The sequence below is a fragment of the Moesziomyces antarcticus genome (genome assembly GCF_000747765.1).
Source record: "Moesziomyces antarcticus DNA, scaffold: scaffold_v10003, strain JCM 10317, whole genome shotgun sequence".
In the NCBI taxonomy this organism is placed as follows: Eukaryota; Fungi; Basidiomycota; class Ustilaginomycetes; order Ustilaginales; family Ustilaginaceae; genus Moesziomyces; species Moesziomyces antarcticus.
The window spans coordinates 1371320-1392504 of NW_014639007.1; the positions used below are offsets into that span (position 1 = coordinate 1371320).

Below are 21185 nucleotides of genomic sequence, written 5' to 3' on the forward strand. Positions count from 1 at the left end.
TCTCCGCCGAGAAAAGTCTCAGTCCCGGGTTTTCTCCGAATCAAGTGCCGGTTGATGCGCATGTCGCGTCTTCTTCTTCGTCCACCTCATCCTCCCCTTTCATCCATAGACATGCGACCCACGACAATATCGACAGTGCCCTTGCGGCAGCTGTCTGCTGGCCTGAGAGGTCCGCGCTCCACATCCTTTCCATCCTCGCTCGCTCCAAGACTTCCGAATGCATCACCGACCTTGGCATGGTCCGCACCTGCGGGTGCTGCGCCGCGCCGCCCACTGTCAACCTCGCCAGCACCCAAGGCGGCAGGCAGCACATTTGTCAAGGCGACCATCGCGCTCTCGCTCGTCGGTATCTCGTCTTACCTCTTCGGATCGCTCTACCCTCCACAGATGCTCAAGCTCATCTTCAAGCCTGCCACACCGCCCAGGCTCAGGAGCGACGGTCCCGAGGCCGAGGCGCATACGCGCGAGATCGAAGATGCTCTGCACTCGCTCGCCATCGTCAAGCAGCTCAAGTCATCGTCGGTAGCGCACGGCTCTGCAGCTGAGCTCGAAGTGCTGCGTTCGCAGGGCAAGCACATCACCGATGTTGACGAGTCCACCACGGTCGAGGTGCCTGCCAACGGTCGCATTCCTGGCGCCAACGTCGCTGTATCCGGTCCACCCGTCGAAGGTGGCGCGGCGGATACACACCAGTATGTCATGACGCGTCCTTATCTCAAGTACAGCCGCGAGAAGGCACAGCACAACCTCACTGCCGGTTCGCTCCGTGGCCCGGGCATGGTGGCAGTGCCGCCTCTGGTCTTCACCAAGACGGGTGTCGGTGCCGAACAGCTCGGCGGCGCAGAGGGCGACAGCACCATCTTGCTGCACCTCGGACGCAGTGTATGTGGCCACGACGGCATCGTTCACGGCGGCATGCTCGCGACGGTATGCGACGAGGCGCTGGCCCGAACGGCCATGTACAATCTGCCAGGCAAGATCGGCGTCACGGCGCGCCTCGAGATCGACTACCGCAAGCCCACGATGGCGCACCAGTTCATCGTGTTGCAGACCGAGCTCGTCGAGAAGAAGGGCCGCAAGGCCGTAGTCAAGGGCACGCTCAAGGACGTCGACGGTCAGCTGCTGCTCGAGTGCCGAGCCATCTTTGTCGAGCCCAAGTACGCAAGGTACTTCCTCGATGCCAAGGGGATTAAGCAGGCGATTGAGGGTTAGACTCCTCGGTTTCTTTTCGCGCTCGGTTCAGAGGATAGAAGGTGCGAATCTTGCTCTGTTTCATGTGCTTCTATATCATACATCTCCGCAGGTTGAATTTCATAGAGTCGAATCGAGGTCATGTCCTACCCCAGATGCCAAAGGCGTTTGCGAGGCCGTGATGTTCCACGACGAGGTCGAGCTTCTGCAGATGTGGCTCGCCGTAGAGCTTGGTGGCTTCGTCGGCGATGCTCTCGCCCGTGCAGAGGAGGATCTTGGCATCGGGCTTGGCGAGCAGTTTGGCGGTGGTGGCCACCTTGGTCTGCGTGTCGACGTTGAGGAAAGGCGGGTCCGCCACAAGCACGTCAAACGTTCCCAGCAGCTCTGCGGGGATTGTCTCGGGCTCGTGGAGGTTGTAGTAAACGAATGAGGTCCTACTAAGTGCGTGGAAGCGCTTGTCGACTTCAAATACAAAGGCCTGTTGCTTGAGCGCAGGGTACTCGTGCACGAAACCCACCCATGCTGTTGGGCAGCAGAGGAAGCCAACACGAGCATCTCCAAATGCCGACTTGATGGCAGCATGATCGGACGAGGAAGGAACAGACGATGAAGAGACGAGCTTGAAGATGAGCTCGGAGAGCTCGTGGACGAATTTGGCCGAATACCAGAACTGCGACAGCTGCCAGCTCTCGCCGAAGGTCTTGCGGAATGTGTCTACGTCGAGTGTACTTGTGTCGTCATTGCTGTCTGCGCCTGTTGCCGTCTCGTCTCCCGAGTTGCTGCCGGTCTCGAGACGCGAGGCGAGGTTGGCGAGCATCGAGTCGGCGGAATCCGGTGCGACGCCATTGAGACGCTCGAGGTCAGCGATGGCTTCAATCTCTGCGAGCAGCGCTGCCTCTGCTTTTGCTTCCTCGGCCTCCTCCTCCTCCTTTGTCAGCGGCTTGGCGGCATCTCTGGCTTTGGACTTCTTGGACGAGCGCTGTTGCGACTTGCGGGATGCGAACTGGGTGAACTTGAGCAGCTGCGCTTCCTCGGCCGCCTTCTCGGCACGGAACTTGTCGAGAGCGTCGAGCGCCGACGTGTCCAGATCGTACTTCTCCGCCTCCTCTGCCATCTTTGGTGTGGAGTGTCTGACTTTCAGGGGTGATGTCGAGTTGTGAAGCGAGCCGCAGCAGGGCGAAAGGATGAAGGTTTGTGGGTCACAAATTTGAGGTTCGCAGCTCGGATTTCGGGCTACGGAGGAAACCTTGCATCAAACTCACCGCCTCCACATGCTTTCTTCTCGAAGCTGCTTTGCGGTCCGCTCTCCCTGTGGAGAGCTACATGAGTTTGGCTCTCTGTCATTCATTGTTTGAGGCATTGGGCAGGACGGATAGCAGGTGCAGAACTGGCTAACTAGTCAAGGTGTCTCCACTACTTCGTCGGCAGAAGCTCGGGAGGTTCTGCGGAAGAATTTGTTTTCTAGATGTGATCTTACAAGACTGAGCGTGACGCAGCTTTAGGGCTTGGCCGGCGCTTTCTCCACACACCCGCGTTTCACGCACCCGCTTCCGCACACGCAGTCTCGCACCGCACCAGACCCTGCACAGGCCGGCCAACCAATCGACGCCGCTTCCCTCGACTGTCCATCTTTACGTGGCACCACTTCCAGGAGACAACGCCAGGTGCTTACAATTCAGCACCCCTAGCTCAGGATCGCTTCTGACGCTTTTGTCCGCTCGGAATCCACAGCCGGCGCTCGATCAAGATGCCAACGACGTTTGCGCAAGAGCAGGAGTTCTCATATCCATGGCACGAGACCGCAAATGGTAAGTCCCGCTCCTCTCGTCGACACCATTGCGCTCAACCAGGCTGACTTGCTGCTTCCTCCGCTAGCGGTGTGGAACAAATACCCAAATCCGCACGCTGAGCACGTCGTCTCGGTGGATGTGATTGACCAGAGCATCGACCGCGAGTCGGGCCAGCTCCGCACCGAGCGCATCATCGGTGTGCGGCAAGGCGCGCCCGGTTGGGCGAAACGACTCATCGGCGCATCCGAAGACACGTACGTGCGCGAAGTGGTCATGGTCAACCCATTCACCAAAGCCGTGCAGATGACCAGCACCAATCTCTCGCTCTCGCAGTACATGCTCGTCAAAGAGTACATCACCTACACGCCGCACATCGCCACCAATCAGCAACTGCCCGTCACGCTCTTCAACCAGGTCGCAGACATCAGCTGCACGGGCCTCACAGGCATCCTCGCCGGTGCAGCGCGCAAGGTCGAGGAATGGTCCTACACCCGCTTCCGCGACAACGCAGCAAAGGGTCGCAGCGGCCTCATCAGCGTCCTAGAAGCCATGTACGGCTCCCCCTCCAGCACACGGTGACTTTCACAGCAAATGCAGAAATCACGAACAATGTCACGGGTCAGCACAGACGGGTAGAACAGGGCAAAATTGGACCAGTCGAAAGTGTAGGAACATGCCACGAAAAACGAACGGGAGACCCTCGTCAGACCTCGGCAGCCGCGTCTTGGTCCTGCCTCCTCTTGTGCGCTACGCCGCGGTGACGACGGACCTGGCTAGCAGTGCGCTTTCCGATCGACCCGAGCAGGTTTCCCAGCGTGTTGCCACCGCCCTCTGGCAGCTTGAGCCCAGGCAGGCTCGAGAACATGGGCACGGGGGCATCCTTATCGGTCTTGCTCGGCTGCTTGGCCTTCTTGGGCTTGTCCTTCTTGGGCGGCTTGACATTCACCGCCGGTGCCTTGTACGACGCCTTCTGCGGCTGGTCCACCAGGAAAGGGTGCGCCTCGGTGTTGAACACGTACTTGTCCAGGTTGGCCACCTCGGGATCGGCAAAGATGAGGTAGAGGTACTTGAACGTTTCTGCGTACAGGAACGACTCGGAGTCGTCTAGCTTGGTGGGCGAGGTCGAGTTGACGTCGGCCAGCGCAGCCAGCGCGCCGTTCTGCTTGACGAGGCAGTTGCGATAGATCGAGTTCCACGCATTCCACGCGATCTCCTGCCACCTGGCATCGCCCGTGGTGCGGTAAGCGTAGAAGACCGACTCCATCACCTCGGGTCGCAGGATGTACTGCGTCACCTCAAAGTCGAAGCCGTTCTTGCGGTAGAAGGCGGCGTTGTTGATTCGCACGCCGTCCGTATTGTTGTTGGTGCCGACAAACACGAAGCTCTCAGGCCCAATGCCCGACGGGCTCGCGGTGTATGTGTTGGCGCATGCTGCCGTCAGCGCCTGTCCATACTGATCAAACGCGTCCTGACCAATCATCTTGGCGCCGAGGATCCAGTTGCCACCAGCAAAGCAGCCGAGATGCGACCAGCGAGGCAGATTGCCACCGTTCGAGGCCGAGTAGTCGGTGAGGTAGGTGAGCTGCTTAGCCTGCGTCTGCTCCGGGTGTTCGATAAGATGCTCGATCGACGAGCTCACCGAGTTGACCCACGTGGGGATCCACAGGCTCTGGTCGTCGCCCGTCAGGTAGGCGTACTTGATGAGGTACTCGAAGAAAGAGTCGCTTCCACCGCCCCACGTCACATAGTCGTCCTTGGGCAGACCGGTCTTGGGGTCATACACCTGAGGGAACAGACCGGGGAAGACGCCCTTGGACTGCGCAATGGTCTTCATGCTCTTGGTCGCGAGCTTGAGGTACTTGGGGTCGCCCGTGTACTTGGACAGACGGTCCATCTCAAGGATCAACGTGCCGCCCTCGGCGATACCGGACGAGGTGCAGGCGTCGGGCGTGGCCAGGTTGTTCCACTTGAGCGTGTTGCACGGCAGCGGGTTGCTGCCAAGCCACCCCGTGATGAGGTGATCGCCGACGACCTTGGCCTGATCAATCAGCTTTTGCTCCTTCTTGCCGCCAAGCTCGTACGCCGAGATCAAACCAGCAAGGTAACGGATGTTGGTCTCGAACAGCGAGATGGTATCGGACGAGGTCTTTGTGAAGTCGATCTTCTTCGAGTACTCGACGCCCTGGTTGTAGAGGTCCATGTGGCCCATGAGGAACGACGTGCTGAGCGAGTCGACGACGCTAGCACCCCAACCGCCGAAGGGGTCAGTGAAGCCGTTGGAGAGCGGCAGGAGCGCATCGTGGCCCGTGGCGTACTTCAGATAAGCTTGGTACGAGGTTTTGTAGGCTGCTTTGATCTGGTTGGCACGAGACGCCGACGTCTCCGACTGCTTCAGACCAGGCTTTTGGATGGTGGCCGCCTCCGCACCGAATGGCGCCGCGACGAGGAGAAGCGCCGAGAGTAGCGCACCGAAGTTCTTGGAAAGCATGATGTCGATGCTCCGTGACTAGCAGGTATTCGCTGCCAGTCGAAAGGTGGATGATCGTGGGGGTATATGAATCTACACGGACGGGTCTAAGGCAGGTCGAGATGCAGAACCGTGGGAAGGGAAACAAGCTCAAGCGGTGTCGGAGTACCGTAGAAGAGAGACGATGGTATATGGAAGCGGAAGAGGGACCTTGGATACAGGCTTGAACGGGCCGTGAGAGATATGAGCCATCTCATTTTCATGGCGGTGCCTCTTCGCCAAGGAAGAGCTTAACGTGAGCAAGAGGGGCGGTCTAGCGAATTGGCCGACAACAAAGGGTGCGTCGCACCAGGCTAGGCGCTGAGATGGGGCCAGCGAGGGCTGCGGGATCGACGGGGCGTGCGCCGGCTGGCTGCAGCCGCAGGTCCAAGCGACCTCGACACCAAGCTCCGTTGTGGGACAAGGCGAGTGCAAGCATATGCGGGGGAAGAGGCGCTCTCAGCTGGCGGATCGACTCTGCAGCTAAGACAGCTGTCTGGAACCGCGGACCCTCCGCAGTGGAATTGCACTCTGCAAATAAGAGCGACGGCACAGCTGCATTCCAAAAAGACAGCGAGTGTTGGGGTGTTGGGTTCATGCCAGCGGGGACGCGTCGAGGGTGTGGCGAACGCGCCTCCTCTTCGGTGCGCCGCTGCAGCCCCTTTGGCGACGCGGGCAAAGCGAGGCTAGCGAGACTCAAGAACGCAGCCGGCATGTGTGGCGCCTGCCCAAGCGAAGGGAGAAGGAAATTCCTAGAAGCTCGCTTCGGCTCCCAACTCCTCACCGCCCAATTTGCGCGTCCTCCCCTGCATCGCAGGCCTGAACGCTGTCACTACTCTCGCCTTACCATGGCTCTCGTCTCCGAGCCACTTGGCGACCCGCGTTTCTCTCGAACCAGAGCAGAGCCTGACCCCACACGCGCTTCCACTCAACTGCCAGGCTGCGTCTGAATATCAATGACAATAAAATTAGAGAGCGAGGGTGGATCGACTAGACCAAGGCCAGATGAGATACAGACAGAAGGGGCGCTACAGGAGAGACCGTGAAGAGGAAACTGGAACATGGGTATGTATAAATGCTTGCGAATGGATCAAGCATCGTCGAGAACGAGAATGACGGCAAATAGAAGCACCGAAAGCACCTTGATGAGTGGAGACGAGATGAGCAGGATCATCAACAGCATCAGGCCGAGGAATTGCGCGTTGGGCACAAGGGCCATTGCGCTGCGTTCGACGCTCGAGTCGCTCGCTCTGCTGCTCTCTCCGCCTGCCAAAGTATGCAGCCGATCCGAAACGCTCGAGGACGACGAGAAGGAGCCAGCACGAGAATTCGCCTGGCGGTTGCGCACCGAATAGGTCTTGGTGGGAGGCGACGAGCCTTCAAAGCAAGGAACGCGCTGTGACGTCCAGTACGATGCCGGCATCGATCCGAGCCACGACGATCTCTTCTTCTCGCTTGCTCCACCGCGGGACCGACGCCCAGCCGCAAAGTAGTCGGTCTCCGTATCCGATGTCGCTGGTGTCGAAGCCGGCGTGACCGGCACCGAAGCCCACGGCGATGCCGACTGGCTCGACAATGCCGATCCACTCGCGCTGCCATGGGCTGCCAAGGCCTTGCGGCGCGAGGCGCCTGACAACAAATTCTGAATCGCTGTGGGACAGGGTAGCGCACCTGGGTGTCGAGACGGTAAGGAACCCGGGCTTGCCACTCGCTGTCCGTCCGCATCCACCTCGCATCCCCATCGCTTCCACTCCGGCGTGCTGATTGACGGCACCGCCGAGGCAACGACGGGACCAGAGATGGTTGCAACCATGCCTGAGCTGCCCTTCCTTGCTTGGACCGCGGCCTCGTTTCCGACGACGCGCTCTTCGACAGGACAGTCTCGGCTTCATTGCGCCTTGCTCGCCTCCTTGCTGCTTGCGAGCTTCTGGTTGGCAGCCTCGATGATCTGCTCGGCGGCATCCTGGAACGCCTGGCAGATCTCCTCAGCGAGATGCGCAAACTCGGGCACATCGTCGCAAGACACGGCGAGCGAAAAGTCGTTGGCGTACGAGATCATGCCGATCGCCATGGTCGACTTACCCGGGCTCGAGGGCGGCAGGACGTGATAGCTGTACGCCTCGTGGTCACCGAAGCGCACCGGCTTGGGAGGACCGGGGACGTTGGTGGCCACGTGATACTCGCGGAAGGCCCGGTAGTAGAACTGGCGCAGAAGCGGGTAGTTGGGCAAATACGTGATGCGGTGCTTGGCGGCGGCGTTGAACACCTTGAAGAGGATCTTGGGGCCGTACGAGCGCTTGATGCGGCCCATCTCGCGATGAACCTGGCTGAGTTGCGCCTCAAAGTCGGGATGCTCCTCCTTCTCGAAGCGCAGCCACGCAATGGAGCCGGTGGTAGCGTTGCTGAGCGACCAATCGCCCTTGGGGCGCACCGAGATGGGCACAAAGATCGCCACACGCTTGTCCTTGTGTCGGCGGCTGGGGTCAACGCGTTCCGAGGCGATGCGGAGTGCACGGGCGAGGATGGCCAATGCGACATCGTTGAGGGTGAGGTTGAGCTTCTCGTTGCCATACGCCTTGCGGATCATCTTGATGTCGTTCATGTCGATACCCTCGCTGTGGCAGTAGAGCCTGCCGGCGGCGCGCTCGCGCTTCTCCTGGTAGAGGAACGATTTACGGCTGCGGAAGTAGAGACCGCGAACAAGGTGGAAGCCGTGGCGGATGGTACCCCATGCCGTCGGCTTGTCCTCGCGCTGTCCGGGCCGCTTGTTCTGTGCGGTGTTGGAGTCGACCTTCCTCTGGATATCGCGGATGCCAATGCCCTGCTCGAGTGCACCGAGAGCAGCGTGGTAGCTCTGAATCATTCCCTGACCATCGGAGAAGCAGTGGTGGATCTTGATCATCAGGGCGCTGCGGCCGCCGTCGGAAGTGTTGAGGCCGTTGACCAGAAGCGCGCCCCAGATGGGCTTGGAGTAGTCGTAGTGGCTGCCGAGGAAGTCTCCGGCGAGCTTGTTGAGCGCGACGTCGTCGCCACCGTTGGGGCACTGTGCAATGTGCTTGATGTTCTCCTTGATGTCGAAATCAGGCACGAAGCGCCAGCGCGCGGGCGAAAGGAGCGAGCCTGCCTTGAGGCCCTTGCCGTAGCGGGTGCGACGCCCCGCGTCGAACTCTCCACGCGGAGGCGAGGTGCCTGGCATGCCACGGAGCGTCTCCTTCTCCTTCTTCTTGGAAAGCTTGGGATCGAGGTCGACGACATAGCGGTACTTGGGGTACGTCTCGGCGAGCACCTCGAAGAAGTTCTCGACTGTCTCGATGTCGAGCTCGGTCTTGAACATGTAGATGGAGAAGCACGAGGTGGTGTACGAGTCGTCCTCCATGAGAAGCGCAATGTTGTCGATACCGGTCATCTTGTAAAAGTGCGGCTTGACCGGAGAGCCCTTACCAAGCTTTGGCGTCTCTCCGTATGCGGCACGGAGGTGGCGCTCGCGGGCTTCGCGCGTCTGCTCGGGAGAGGGAAGCTCCACTTCCTCGCCCCTTCGAAAGGCCGCGCCCTGTGCTGCGGCTGTGCCGACGTGCGTCTTTTGGCTGGAGCGAGCCTCGGCAGCCTCAGAGGCAGCCTGGTGGTGACGGCTGTTGCGCTTGGAAGAGCGGCGGTGCTGGTCGTCTTCGGCGAGAGGAGGGTGAGACGAGCGAGGGGACTCCTGAGGGCTGATGCGGCGGGAGGATCGGCGGCTGCCCTTGGCTTTGCGATCACCTGCGTGCGGAACACGTCCCATCTCGCGGTCGGCAGCTTCGCGCAGACGAGCGCCTTGCTCGGCAGCCGTGCCTCGGCCATGCACCGGCGCAGTGGTGTCGGTCATGTTGGAGTGGGCGGGGAGTGGATTGGACGGCCTACTTGGGCTCTGGGGCGGGGTCTTGACTTGGCGAGCAGAGGAGGATCGAGAGCCGATGGATGAGCGGATCAGAGACGGTGTGCCCGCGGGACTCGATTGGTGACGATGCTGGGAGCGATGGTGGGTGGATGAGTTGGAGCTCTCGGCGTCGGAATTAGGATGCGAGTCGAGATAGGCCTGCTTGACCTGGGTACTTGTCCGTGGGGTGCCAAACTCTTCGTCGACCACCTGGATGGAGGAGTGGAAGGATGTGGGAGGCGGCTTGTACTTGCGAGCGCGTTCAAAGGTCGGTGGTGGAGGAGAAGAGGGCTTGAGGGAAGTGGGCAGCGGCAGCTTCATGCTTGTGGCCGACTCCAAGTTATACTGGGACGTGCGGGGCTCGAACTTTGGCGAGAAGGCGTGACGGGGCAAAATGGCCTGGTCAGCTGCCGATCGAAGGGCGTGCTTCGAGCTAAGCTAGCGGTGCAGATCCTGACAGGGCTCGACTGAGCGGATCGCGAGACCCGGCTGCACGGTAAAGCGAGCCAGCCGGATGGATCGACGAGGGTGTGGAGGTTGCAGAGCCAAGGCAACAGCCAAGCACCAATTTTGCTGTTGAAACGAGCTGCAACAGAAACCGTCGGCTGGGCGTACGTGCAGAGAGGTGCTAGCAGGCGATCCCTAGACTGGCATGCAACAGCTGCAGTGCGCAACTTCCGAAAGCGGCTAGAAAAGTGCGGCTTTGTGGCGCAGATCGACAGCGAAAATTGGACTTTGCTTCTTGCGATTTTTTCGATTTTTTTTGGAAGTCAGACACAGCGCTGCGAGTGATGAGGGCTGCCGCGGTTGAAAGCCAGGTCAAAGTGTGGGTCTTCGCGTATCGCGCTTGGCATACGCAATGCAGAGGAGGTGCTGTAGCAAGTCTGAACGGGACGAGGAGGCTTTCTGTCGGCTCGTAGCTAGACTAGTAAGGTCGGAGAGAGAGGTAGGAGGTAGAAGATGGGGGTTGCATGCCACAAGGTCGTGGCAGTCTTATATTGGAAACGCGATCCTTCAGCCATGCCGAAGAGCTCCACCTTGACTCAGCCAGGGTTCCTCCCAGGGGCTACACGAGGCCGATCCGAAGGAGAATACGTGTGCAGCCTCGGAGGATTTCACGAGCGGTCCGCGAAGCGAGCAGGCAAAGCGGCTGAGCTGAGCGCAGAGGTCATGCGACGGATGAAGGTCCACGCGTGCGCCTGGGCACCCTTCTTTTGCGAGCGGTGATACGAGCATCACGCCAGTGAGCACCACATAAGCGCGCACGGGAACGTGCCGAGTGCCAACGAGGCCGAGGTGGGCACAATAACGCCGCACCGAGAGGCGGTCCGCTTCACATCGAGCTGTTTGCCGTCCTGCAAGCAGGCGCAAATTGGGAGGTATGAAGCGATCGTTGGGTTCTGCTGTCCAAGCGTCACGGTCTTTCTCGGTGTGAAACTGACGACTGCGCGCGTGCGACAGCGCAGCACGAGCGCGGCCCTTTGATCGCCGTCGACCTCATTTGACGCCGTGCGATCGCCGCACATCGACGCAATAGCATGCGCTGTCACCACCGAGCTCGTCCCGACCGTTCCCGTCTTGGATGCCTTTCTCCCGAGAGATAGCTTCCGTGGGCGACTTGGCGCTTGCGGCTCCCGCCGCAGAGCTCTGCTTGGTGCTGCGGGCCGCTGTGGCCAGTAGACGTCAAACTCGCCGCCATTGGCTCGCATGAAACCTCGATTTGCATTGCTGGACTCTCAACAACTGGCAGGGCCGTGAATCGTTCCAGTGCGACAAGGCCAGGCCCCCTGTCCTCGACTTTGCCGAGCATCGGCGAGGGTCTGCGCGAGGAACAACAGGGAAACCGCCTCCCCTGAAAAGCTCGGAGATTTTTTCTCTTTCGCCTAAAATTTGCTGTGCGTTTACACGGTTCTGTGTGCATGAAACTCAGCCGCCCCTCGCTCACGAGACATCAGCCCACGCAGGCTGGCCCACTCGGTGGGTACCGGTAACCGCCCATACACGTCAGCGTCGACACCATACGATGATCGGGTGCCACCGAAATATCCGCAGGAGGCGATCCAGGAAGGTCCTCCGTGGAGATTGGATCGAACATTGCGACAAGTGCTGAGTCGGAAAGCGCTCCGAGTGGTTAGGGGCGTAACGCTTACGACGACGGCATGGGCTCCGAAGCACATCATCTCATGACAGGTCGGGACGCCGCCGAATCGGCCGTCAAGAAAACGTCGAGTCGCACTTTCACGGACTCGCTCCTTGCGTGATAGACACAAAGGAAAGAAATATTTGCCTGCCATTGAGGCCGACGTGCGTGCGAGCAACACCGCCGTATGGATGTTCGGCTCTGCATGACCCCTGTTCCAAAATAGGGTTCTCTTGTCGTTGTGCTGTCCATCCTTCGCCTGCTGCGTGGACAATGAGGAACGCGAAACAAACAAAACTCGGCATGCAGGTGCTAGCTTGAATCTCACCCAGCGCGTGACGACGCTATCGCCGGACAAAAAGGCAGTCGCGTGTCAGCGATCATCGGCTCGCACGGCGTGGCCTCGCTTCTGCACAAACTCACGTCAGGCAAGGCTGCCGCTGCTGAGTTGGGCTCGGCAGCCACGGCGTGACGCCTCCATGCGCCTCTTTCTGTTTTTTTTTTCTCCGTACACGCGAGCATCGGAGGTTTTCTTCCTCCTCTCTTTGTAGCCAGAGTGACAAACCCTGCTTCTCTCGGCACCACCAGTCCGGTCATGACGGGACAGAACGCAGAGAAGTCAAAGAGAGCCCGAGGCTCAGCGATGTTTTACCGCTCGAGCCTGCAAACAAACGGCGAAGAATATGCGATTTCAAGCCGATACCCTGTGCCCAAAGCCTTGGAGGAGACCTCCCCTTTGTCACGAGCGGCTTTCATGCGAAGCAACATCGGGAGCGCTTGATAGGGCCTGGTCATGCGACGTGCTCAGGTCGCTTTTTGATACGACGGCCACGTTTTGCGCCCCTTGCACGCCAAAGTGCAGCTCCTGCAGCGGCCCAAGCTCTGGCTCCGTGCGAGCCTAAACATGCACCTTCTCACGCCATCTTTCCAGCCACAATGCAGCTGCTCTCCCATTGACTTTCACATCGCCATTGCCTTCAAAATGTCAGCATGCTATCATTTCCTCCGCCCGCACCTTTGATTATCGATCTGCCATCATCAATGAACAAAAGGCAATGACCAGTCGAGCGACAAGCTTGGACGATATCGCGTGAAACAAAGCCAGTCGCATGTTCTATGCCGCAATGTGGCATGGCTGCACAGAATCGTGTCTCGACCAGTATGATCACACAATTGCGCACGTTTTGCATGCATCTCGTTGACGGAAAGAGCATGACGATGATGGCTGCGGGGAGTCTACGCACCACTTTCTGAGCCAACTCAGAGGCTGTGTTTGCGATGAGGTCCCCACCTGGCCAATCGGCGGCGAGACCGCCAACTAAATTGCCCGACCACCGTCGCCGTTTGGCTTTTCACAAGGGGGGTCGACCGTTGCATTGTTGGCCTGGACGAATCGAAAGGCTGTCAAAAGCTCGTTGGAACGGCGCGCATCGCGCCGCAATCGTGTGGCTGTGACTTGGCCCAGATTGGCGCAAACCCGTCACATCGGCCATGTTCGGAGGAGCGTGAAAGGTCGCGGCCCCAGAAGCCGGAAATATAAGCGGCTGTTCGCAGAGGTCTAACAACTTGAATCTTCGAAAAATCGACGAGAATCGGGAACTGATGGTCACCAGATCGACACTGGATCGGCGATGCACGGCACGCTGCCGCCTCCACATCCGCAAGAGAGCGAGCGCTTCCGCTCGAGCAAACCCTCAAACATCCGCTTGCAAGGCCCGTCTCGGCAAGCTCACACCCTCCTTACGGACCACCGTGGTCGCACTCCTGCCAAGCTACGATCTCAACATCACTATGAGCAAGCCCGAGCTGTTGGTGCAAGTGGTGACGGACGTCATCTGCCCGTGGTGTTTCGTCGGGTCACGGGCATTGTGGGTGAGTCAAGCCTTTTCCTCCGTCGGCGCTGGTGTCACACTTCCTTCTACTTCGGGCTCGAAAACGTCTCGTAGAGCATCGATCGCCGTTGAAGTTCTTTCCTTTGGTGCAAGTCTGACCCCTTTCTCCCCCTTCGCCGCTGCTAGGCTTTCCTCGAGTCGGACGACTTCAAGACGCAAATCGCACCCCACGTCAACACGGTGGTCAAGATCGAACCGTACATCCTCGATCCGCGCCTTCCCGCATCGACGTACGACACGCCATCCAAGTACTATGATGCCATCGAAACGACGCCGTACGAGCAGAGGGCACCGCCCACCAAGAAGTTCTACTACGGGTCCAAGTTTGGTGGTAATCTGGACGCGTTTGACGCCAAGATCTCGACCGCGGCGACGGCGTTGGGCATGCCTACGTTCGACTGGACCAGCTCGGGCAGAGTGGGTGCGACGTGGAATGCTCACCGTCTCGTACTCAAGGCAGGACAGCTGGACGAGCAACGCGGATCCGCGTCCGGTGAAGACTCCGGCGCATGCGTCAAGTCGTTGCAGGTGCGCCTGATGGATCGCTTCTACCAGGATTTCCATGCCAACAGCAAGGACATGTCGGACAATTCGTATCTTGCAGCTGTAGCAACCGAGTTCGGACTCTTCGACTCGGAGGCGGCGGCGAGCAAGTGGCTCGAGTCGGACGACCTCGAGTACGAGCTGGGCAACAAGCTGCAGCAAGCCGAAATGAACGGCGTGCAGAGCATTCCGTTTTACATCATCAACGTGAGTCGACCCCTTTCTTTCCGCAATCGCGATCGCCGATGCGATTACGATGCTGTGATAGGCACATGACTGCTGACCCTGCTCTTGTCGGTACAAATAGGACGGCGCGGACCACATGAGCGAGACGGGCTCGCACGAGTCGTTCCTGCGGATGATGCAGATGGCGGTAGCACAGTACGTTCGTTGAGTGTCGAAAGATGGCTTACTTTTCGCCATGAATGCCGCAGGCCCACATTCTGCAATTATCTCGTTCAGTGGTCCAACCAGGCAGACATGATCACGGAAGCCGACGGTCGAGTTGGAAATGAGCGCAGCGCAGCCCGATGCCAACTTTGCCATGCGGCATGAGTGCCCGCCCCCGCAATTTCGGCGAAGGTTACCGCTGCAGCTACCGCGGCAGTTGCCACCAGCGTGCTTCGAGAAATGCACGCGGCGCTTCCTGAATTGCACCAAACCTGTCCCGCGCCGCCGCTTCTCCGCTGCACGGTGCGTCCCGCTTGCTTTTCACAGATGCAATCAGCGCAACCGACGTTCGAGTCTTTGCTGCTAGTCGATGGACCCTGCTTTCACGCGGCCTCCAGCACGGCGCTCGAGCCCTTTGAGATGTGCTCCTCATAAAACGCGGGATCCAGCAGAACTGTTTCGTCCTCTTCTCATCCCACACTCGCCGGATCCATCGAGAAGAACACAGATCCGTCACAATGGCATCGCTCCCATCCGTTTTTGACACGCGCTGTGATGGCCCTGGCCTGCTGCCGGCCACAAAGCAGTGGTCGGCGCGCTACAACACTTTGCGCAAGTATGGCAGCGATATCCACCGTACGCTCGAATTCCCGGACCCCAAGAGCGCCGACTACGACGCCACGGGCAAGACGGTGATCATCTCGGGCAGCAACTCGGGCATTGGCAAGCAGGCTGCTCTGTACTTTGCCCAGGCGGGCGCAACGGTGATCATGGCGTGTCGACTCACCGCCACGCACGAGCAGAACCCGGAGGAGGCACGCAAGGAGATCGTCAAGACCGCCGGCGTAGACGATTCCAAGGTCGAGCTGTGGGAGATCGACTGCTCTTCGCTCGCCAACATCGAGCGCTTCGGACAAAAGTGGCGTGCGTCGGGACGCACCTGTGACATCCTCGTCAACAACGCTGGCCTGTCCGCCGGCCAACGACGCATCACAGACGAGGGATTCGAGTTGACGCATGTGATCAACTTTCTCTCGCACTGCCTGCTCACATTCTTCATCCTGCCGACCATGAAGAACGCCAGCGCCCCACGCATCATCAACACATGCTCCATCTTCCACAACGGCGGCGTGCTCGACTTTGCCGACATGGACAACGAGAAGAACACGCCGGTGGGGCCCGGATGCGTGCAGCTGTACTGCAACTCGAAGCTCTGGTTCCTCATGTGGACCGTCGAGCTTCAGCAGCGTCTCTCGCGCTCCGAGGACTATCGACACGTCATCTGCCACGGCATCCACCCGGGCTTTGTTGGCAGCAACATCTGGCACAACCCCGACACCAAGGTGCCCTATGCACTCAGGTTCGTCATCCAGCGCGCCATCAACTGGCTCGCCATCGACCCCAAGCAGGGCTCCTATGCCATCATCCACGCCGCTCTCAGCCCGTCGCTCGGCCTCCCCGCCGCACTCACCACGAGCAAGACCAAACCCGCCGTGGGCGAGTCGGCGCTCTTTGGCGGCAAGTTTGTCAACCGCGACATTGTCGATATCCGTCGTCCCGAGGTGGACGACCCGCTCGCACGATCCCGCCTCTGGCAGCGCGTCCTCGAGGATGTCCAGGCCGCCAAGCGCGGTGTAGCCAAGGACCTTCCCGACCACCCTGACAGCATCAAGGCCGTCGGCAAGTCGACAAAGTAGACGATCCGTCCCTGCAACGACTCTGGAGTGCTTGCTTGTGATCGTAATACAACTTGTTCTATTCGCGAAGCATTTCTATGGTTGTGGAACACGCACAAAGCGTGTAGAGTAGGATACAGTTGGAGACGAGACTAGGAGATGTAGGGGCTGCCGAAGTACGAGACGCTTTCGCGCCAGTTGGATGCGTCTTCAGCCCAGACGCGCTCGACGACGTCGGCGGTGGTCGCTGGACCGGCAATGCCCTTCCACTGGGCACGCGCCAGGAAGGCGCGGATCTGGGAGCGTTCCGATGCGCCCTCCGCATACGAGCCAAGCACCATCGCGGGCCACATGAGTCCCTGTTCGAGCTTGTCCGGAATCGCGTTGAAGAGCGCCGCGCTGCGCGAGACGAGCTCGCGCACCGCAAGGCTCGAAGGTGCGCGGTTGAACACCGTCACGTACAGATCAACCAGCAGTGCGTTGCGGTAGAGGTGGTTGGCAAGACGCAGCCGGTTCACCTGCTTCGACCCGCCGACCGTGGGCGCGAGGAATAGCGCTCCGGACTTGAACGCCTGAGTTGCCGATGCAGACCCTGCGTCCTCTGCCGGTACCGACGGGGGCGGCATCTGCGCGCTGGCATCGCTGTTCTCGCTTTGCTTGCCACCCGCACCAGCGTCGGCAGCCTTGAGCGAGTCGAGCACCTGCAGCTGCTCCGCTTCGCTGAGGATGCGATGCGATCCCTTCCAGAATGCGCCCGCCTCGAGATCGCGAATGAGCAGTCCGAGTTCCTCGCGCAGCGCCAGACTGTCGAGCGCTGCACCGCCGTCGTCGGCCTCGCTCCTGCTGCTCTTCTTGCCACCGTATGCGACCGTTTCGGCTCTCCGCAGCTTGCGCATCGTATCGAGCGTCTCAATGATGAGCTCCCACGTGACCATCGACACGCTGTACACCGTCTCGGACGTAACTCCTCGTGCCTGGTCAAAGATTGCCGAGTCCGTCTCGGTCCAGTTGAACGGCAGCAGACGGCGGAGCCTTGCCGGGTTGTAGTCCCAGTCGGTAACCGCCGTGTACATGGCCAGGTAGCACTCGTAAAGGCCCACCACCGTACCGAGGAAGAGCAGCGTGCCGTAGGCGCTCACGCTCTCGGGCGCCTCGATGGGCGGGTCTTCGGCATTGCCCGACACCGTCTCGCCCGTCACCGACGGAAAGAGACGGTGCGAAGAGACGTGTTCGACCGCATCCGCGAGGAATTGCTCGCACTGATTGAAGTACGATGGCAGCATGAGCGACTTGCCCGCGAAGCTGCACGCCAGGATGAGCAGCATCATTGCTGCCGCGTTGCTGCCCACGGGCAGATCGTCGCTGCTCGTGCTCGGGTTGGACTCGATCACCGAGAAACGACGGCGCCGGCTCGGTTGCGACTGCGTTTGCAGAGCCCTGATCGCCGCAAGATGATGGCGGTCCGCCAGATCCAGCAGCATCGTAGCCTTTTCTCGCTGAGACGCGTCCAGGTCGGGCGCGCGGCTCTCTTCATCGCCGCCTTCAACGGCACCATCCTGGCTTTCCTGTGGCTTGCACGATCTCTTGGCTTGCTGCGTGGCGACCATGGCCGCGAGTGCGTGAGCCATGGCCTGGCCTTGGGCCATGCGGGCGATGCCATGCAGGAAGCGAAAGTAGGCCGTGGAGCCTTTGGTTTGCTGCGTCACAGTCGAGACCGAGTAGGAGGACAGTTCGGCCAGCAGCTCCTCGGGATCGGGCTCGGTCGATGAGTAGTCGAGCACAAGTTTCTGGCGAGTCGCTGTAGCGGCTGTAGATCTCGATGTCGTTGGACTGCGAACTGCTTCCGAATGTGTGCCGAGAGCCGAAACATTTGGCTGCACAGTCGAGTGCTCGGCATGCTTTGTGGCTGCTTCTCGTCGAGCAAGAGAGGCGTGACCGTTTTCCTGTGTGGGACGTTCGGCAAAGTGTGGGCTTGTTTGGCTGTTGGGCGATGTGTTGGCGGAGCGCGCCGAGAAGATTGGCGAGGCCGCTGTCCGCGGCTGCTGCGGTGAGACGGCGTTGAAGGGTGGCAGGGAGGCTGAAGCGGCCATGGGAATCGAATAAGGCTGATGCGGTGAGATAGGGGGAAGAGTGTCCCGGCTTTTCCCCTTGTTGCTTCCTTGGCTGTGATTGGAAGGAATGCGATGGTGGGAGTCAAACGGTTGTCGCCCGGCGCGAGCATCCTGGTGAGGCTGGTTCGAGGACGTGGACGAAGACGACGAGGACAACTCGTCGTACCGTGTGCGCTTGTACACTTGCTGCTGCGATGTGTGGTCCCATTCTGCAGCTGCACTGGCCGAAAGTGGCGGTGGAGGGAACTGCTGCTGCGACAGGTGGGCGGGAGCACCTCCATGCGGGGCGGGATGATATGAGATGTGGGAAGCAGAGCGTGCCGGCGGCGAAGGCCGCTGATGCGCCTGCGGCCTTTGCATCTGGTAGTCTCGGTGCTGGGGTGGCGAATGCATGTGATGAGCCTGCGGAGGCGCATAAGGATGATGGTGATATGGATGGTGAGACGCATGTCGAGAAGCGTGCGACGAGTAGCCCGAGGTGGAGGAGGAGCGGGAAAGCATGGGTGCGGCGTGCGCAGCGTGTGCAGAAAAAGTGTTGGGGAACGAGGCGGAGGATGGGATGGAGGGCGAGGTGTAGTCGCTGGTCGCCATTGCCGAGCTTGCTTCCGAGAGGGATTCGGAGCTTGCGTCGGGATAGCGGCAGTTCTCACCGGCGCGAATGCATCGTGTGCAGTGAGGTCGGAGCTCGTCGCACTTCTTCTTCTTGGAACGGCAGTTCCAGCATCCTGCCTTGGAACGTCGGAAGAGCTGACGTCGTGCCGAGGTAGTCATGCGGGCAGGGGCGCGGGAAGTGTGCCGCAACCAGGCTGTGGCGCTCGGGCAACGCCACGCCAAAGAGCCCGATAGGGTGGAGAAGGAACGACGAGCGAAGTCGATGCCGTTGCGCTCGGTGCGAAGAAAAGATGCCCAATAGGGAGAGATGACGGGTCGGTGCGATGCGTCAGCAGGTTCGAGACACAGAGAGCTGGTGGTCTCCTAAGCTGAGCGTCGAAGAAAGGGTTGGAGCCAAGGACGAAGCGGATGTTGATGAAACGAACACGACGAAGGAAGTGGTGTAGGTGCTTCGAGGAGTGGCGAGAAGAGGTGAGGATGATGATGGTGGTGGACGGTCAAGGCAAGATGGATAGGGCTCGCTCCAGGAGGGATGGTGAGAGCGCGGCAAGAGCCACGGCCATCGGAAGGGGCAAGGTGGGGATATGGACGGGGGACCCGACTAGCGGAGGCCAAGACTGGGTCTAGGCGGTTTGTTTGCTGGGGCACGTCGAAGGGAGCCTGGATGTGTGTCAGCTCTCATGCAGAATGCAGGCGCAGGGAGGTTGCGCGGCCCGGCCCAGGCTGCAGAGGCGCTCGAGGTGGCCGGCGAGGCTGAGAAGGAGCGGCAGGCGATGGTGACGACGAGGAGTGGCCACGGCAGGCGGCGAGCGCTAGAGCGCCGGTGTCCGGAAAGACTGGGTGAGGAGGGTCCAACAGGGTGAGACAGGGAGTTGCTCAGCGGCGGCGCAGCCAAAGGGGAGTGGGAGGGGCGCATGGAAATGAGACGCCGCGTTTGTTTGGAGCATTGCAAGCGAGGCTGCTGAGCTTTCCAAGACAACAGAAGGCAGAAAGGCAGGCTGGCGGCCTGGGTCGAGGCGCCGAGGAGCCAACGAGGGCGAATGAAGGAGACGAGCCAGAACTTCGGAAGCCACGGAGCATGTGGCCTGAAGTGGCGGCGGGTACGAGGCACAGGCGAGGCTCACGGAAAAGGGGGGAGTGGCCGTAGGCGCTCAGGGAGGGAGGGGTGTAGAGGGGGACGAGTGCTGCAGTCTGCGCACGATTCTGAGACATCTGGACGACACAAGCGAGGTGAAGCGAGGGAATCCGAGCAGAGGATTGGCAAGAGGCGAACAAGGTGAAGGCGGTGACGGAGGGCGCAAAGGCCGACACGATGCGCAAACAGGACTTCCAACGGCGAGACGGCTTTCGCGTACGACCCCTGCGCCCACGCGAGAGACGACGGCACCGGACCGCAAGAGCTGTACCGTAGCGGAAAGTCTGCTTGGCCACAGGAAGCAAGTTGAGCCTCGGGGAGAAAAGGGCAGACGCATCCTAGGCGAGCGGGATAGGAAATGGAGGATCTTCGCTCGGCTATCCAGACCGGGTTGACAAGGAGCGAGGCAGGCAAATAGCACGGGCTGAGCGAGGTACGGGACGCCATGGGAACGGACGACCCATGTCACACTGACGAGGGGCCGCGGCGGCTAGAGGGCCGCCCGTTGGAAGCCGACACTGCACATGTGGGCTGGAGCGCGAGTCAAAGTGCAGCACGTTGCGTCTAAGGGCCGGACGGCGCTGATCAGGGCGGGCGCATCTCAAACACTGCGAGGTGGGCGGAGAGAAGACGAAAAAAAAAAAAAAAAAAAAAAAAAAAAAGCAGAAGAAAAAAAATCCCCTTGGCGCAGGCCTGGCCCTTTTGACTCAAACACAGTAAGTTAGCTCGAGAGGGCGCTACGGAACAGTCAGTTAGCGCTGCACCTAATTTTGATGCAGAGGCGGGCGCAGGCGTGCAGCGCGGCACTGCACCACGACTCTGCTAAATTGCGCAGTTTTCATCTGGATCAGGCGACCCTGTTGCCCGCGCCGACAGCGCTACGCGTCCACCATGGTGGCAGCAGAAGCAGCAGTTGAGGTGATACACGTACGCCACATCTACTGTAGTCGCATCGCTGTGGCGTGCAAGCCTGGTTGCAATCGCCGCAGTCCGCCAGCGTCGGAGGGGCAAAAGGCGGCCGTCATCGGGCGTTGCTCGCGCAAAGAGCAGGTGCCAAGGCAAGCAACAAAGAGAGGAACAATGGCTCTTCGTGTCAATGCAACCGCTGCGCAGTACGCTTGTGGTACGCTCGGACAGTAGGCGTTGCCCCACTTAGGCTCGTAATCACAGAGGGGTCCACTCGCGCGATCGAGGCGACGTCCGAGCTTGTATGCATGTTGACGCTGCTGCTCATCGTCAGCCTAATTGGTCGTCGTCACGGCCTTCTCGCCAGTTGCGCAACTGCGAGC

At 60.2% G+C, this 21185-nt stretch overlaps 10 protein-coding genes across 10 annotated transcripts; 4 read left to right on the forward strand and 6 right to left on the reverse strand.

Annotated features, from left to right (window-relative positions):
• Positions 1 to 111: 111 nt before the first annotated feature.
• Positions 112 to 1212, forward strand: PAN0_003c2025 (thioesterase/thiol ester dehydrase-isomerase; the record flags this gene model as incomplete). The annotated part of the gene is made up of 1 exon (XM_014802979.1): positions 112 to 1212. One exon carries the CDS (start codon positions 112 to 114, stop codon positions 1210 to 1212), a length of 1101 nt encoding a protein of 366 aa, XP_014658465.1.
• Positions 1213 to 1330: 118 nt separating this feature from the next.
• On the reverse strand, positions 1331 to 2305 carry PAN0_003d2026 (N-6 adenine-specific DNA methyltransferase 2; the record flags this gene model as incomplete). Its single annotated transcript, XM_014802980.1, has 1 exon — positions 1331 to 2305. One exon carries the CDS (start codon positions 2303 to 2305, stop codon positions 1331 to 1333), a length of 975 nt encoding a protein of 324 aa, XP_014658466.1.
• Positions 2306 to 2996: 691 nt separating this feature from the next.
• PAN0_003c2027 (MSF1-domain-containing protein) lies at positions 2997 to 3560 on the forward strand (the record flags this gene model as incomplete). The annotated part of the gene is made up of 1 exon (XM_014802981.1): positions 2997 to 3560. The coding sequence occupies one exon, from the start codon at positions 2997 to 2999 to the stop codon at positions 3558 to 3560; it is 564 nt and encodes a 187-aa protein (XP_014658467.1).
• A 124-nt stretch (positions 3561 to 3684) lies between these two features.
• PAN0_003d2028 (glycoside hydrolase family 47 protein) lies at positions 3685 to 5469 on the reverse strand (the record flags this gene model as incomplete). The annotated part of the gene is made up of 1 exon (XM_014802982.1): positions 3685 to 5469. One exon carries the CDS (start codon positions 5467 to 5469, stop codon positions 3685 to 3687), a length of 1785 nt encoding a protein of 594 aa, XP_014658468.1.
• Positions 5470 to 6577: 1108 nt separating this feature from the next.
• PAN0_003d2029 (uncharacterized protein) lies at positions 6578 to 7300 on the reverse strand (the record flags this gene model as incomplete). The annotated part of the gene is made up of 1 exon (XM_014802983.1): positions 6578 to 7300. One exon carries the CDS (start codon positions 7298 to 7300, stop codon positions 6578 to 6580), a length of 723 nt encoding a protein of 240 aa, XP_014658469.1.
• A 75-nt stretch (positions 7301 to 7375) lies between these two features.
• Positions 7376 to 9718, reverse strand: PAN0_003d2030 (diacylglycerol O-acyltransferase; the record flags this gene model as incomplete). Its single annotated transcript, XM_014802984.1, has 1 exon — positions 7376 to 9718. The coding sequence occupies one exon, from the start codon at positions 9716 to 9718 to the stop codon at positions 7376 to 7378; it is 2343 nt and encodes a 780-aa protein (XP_014658470.1).
• Positions 9719 to 10894: 1176 nt separating this feature from the next.
• Positions 10895 to 11492, reverse strand: PAN0_003d2031 (uncharacterized protein; the record flags this gene model as incomplete). The annotated part of the gene is made up of 2 exons (XM_014802985.1): positions 10895 to 11064; positions 11372 to 11492. 2 exons carry the CDS (start codon positions 11490 to 11492, stop codon positions 10895 to 10897), a joined length of 291 nt encoding a protein of 96 aa, XP_014658471.1.
• A 1676-nt stretch (positions 11493 to 13168) lies between these two features.
• On the forward strand, positions 13169 to 14456 carry PAN0_003c2032 (uncharacterized protein; the record flags this gene model as incomplete). The annotated part of the gene is made up of 4 exons (XM_014802986.1): positions 13169 to 13474; positions 13556 to 14179; positions 14280 to 14353; positions 14435 to 14456. 4 exons carry the CDS (start codon positions 13169 to 13171, stop codon positions 14454 to 14456), a joined length of 1026 nt encoding a protein of 341 aa, XP_014658472.1.
• A 424-nt stretch (positions 14457 to 14880) lies between these two features.
• PAN0_003c2033 (retinol dehydrogenase 12 protein) lies at positions 14881 to 16059 on the forward strand (the record flags this gene model as incomplete). Its single annotated transcript, XM_014802987.1, has 1 exon — positions 14881 to 16059. The coding sequence occupies one exon, from the start codon at positions 14881 to 14883 to the stop codon at positions 16057 to 16059; it is 1179 nt and encodes a 392-aa protein (XP_014658473.1).
• A 131-nt stretch (positions 16060 to 16190) lies between these two features.
• Positions 16191 to 18920, reverse strand: PAN0_003d2034 (uncharacterized protein; the record flags this gene model as incomplete). The annotated part of the gene is made up of 1 exon (XM_014802988.1): positions 16191 to 18920. The coding sequence occupies one exon, from the start codon at positions 18918 to 18920 to the stop codon at positions 16191 to 16193; it is 2730 nt and encodes a 909-aa protein (XP_014658474.1).
• Positions 18921 to 21185: the final 2265 nt, after the last annotated feature.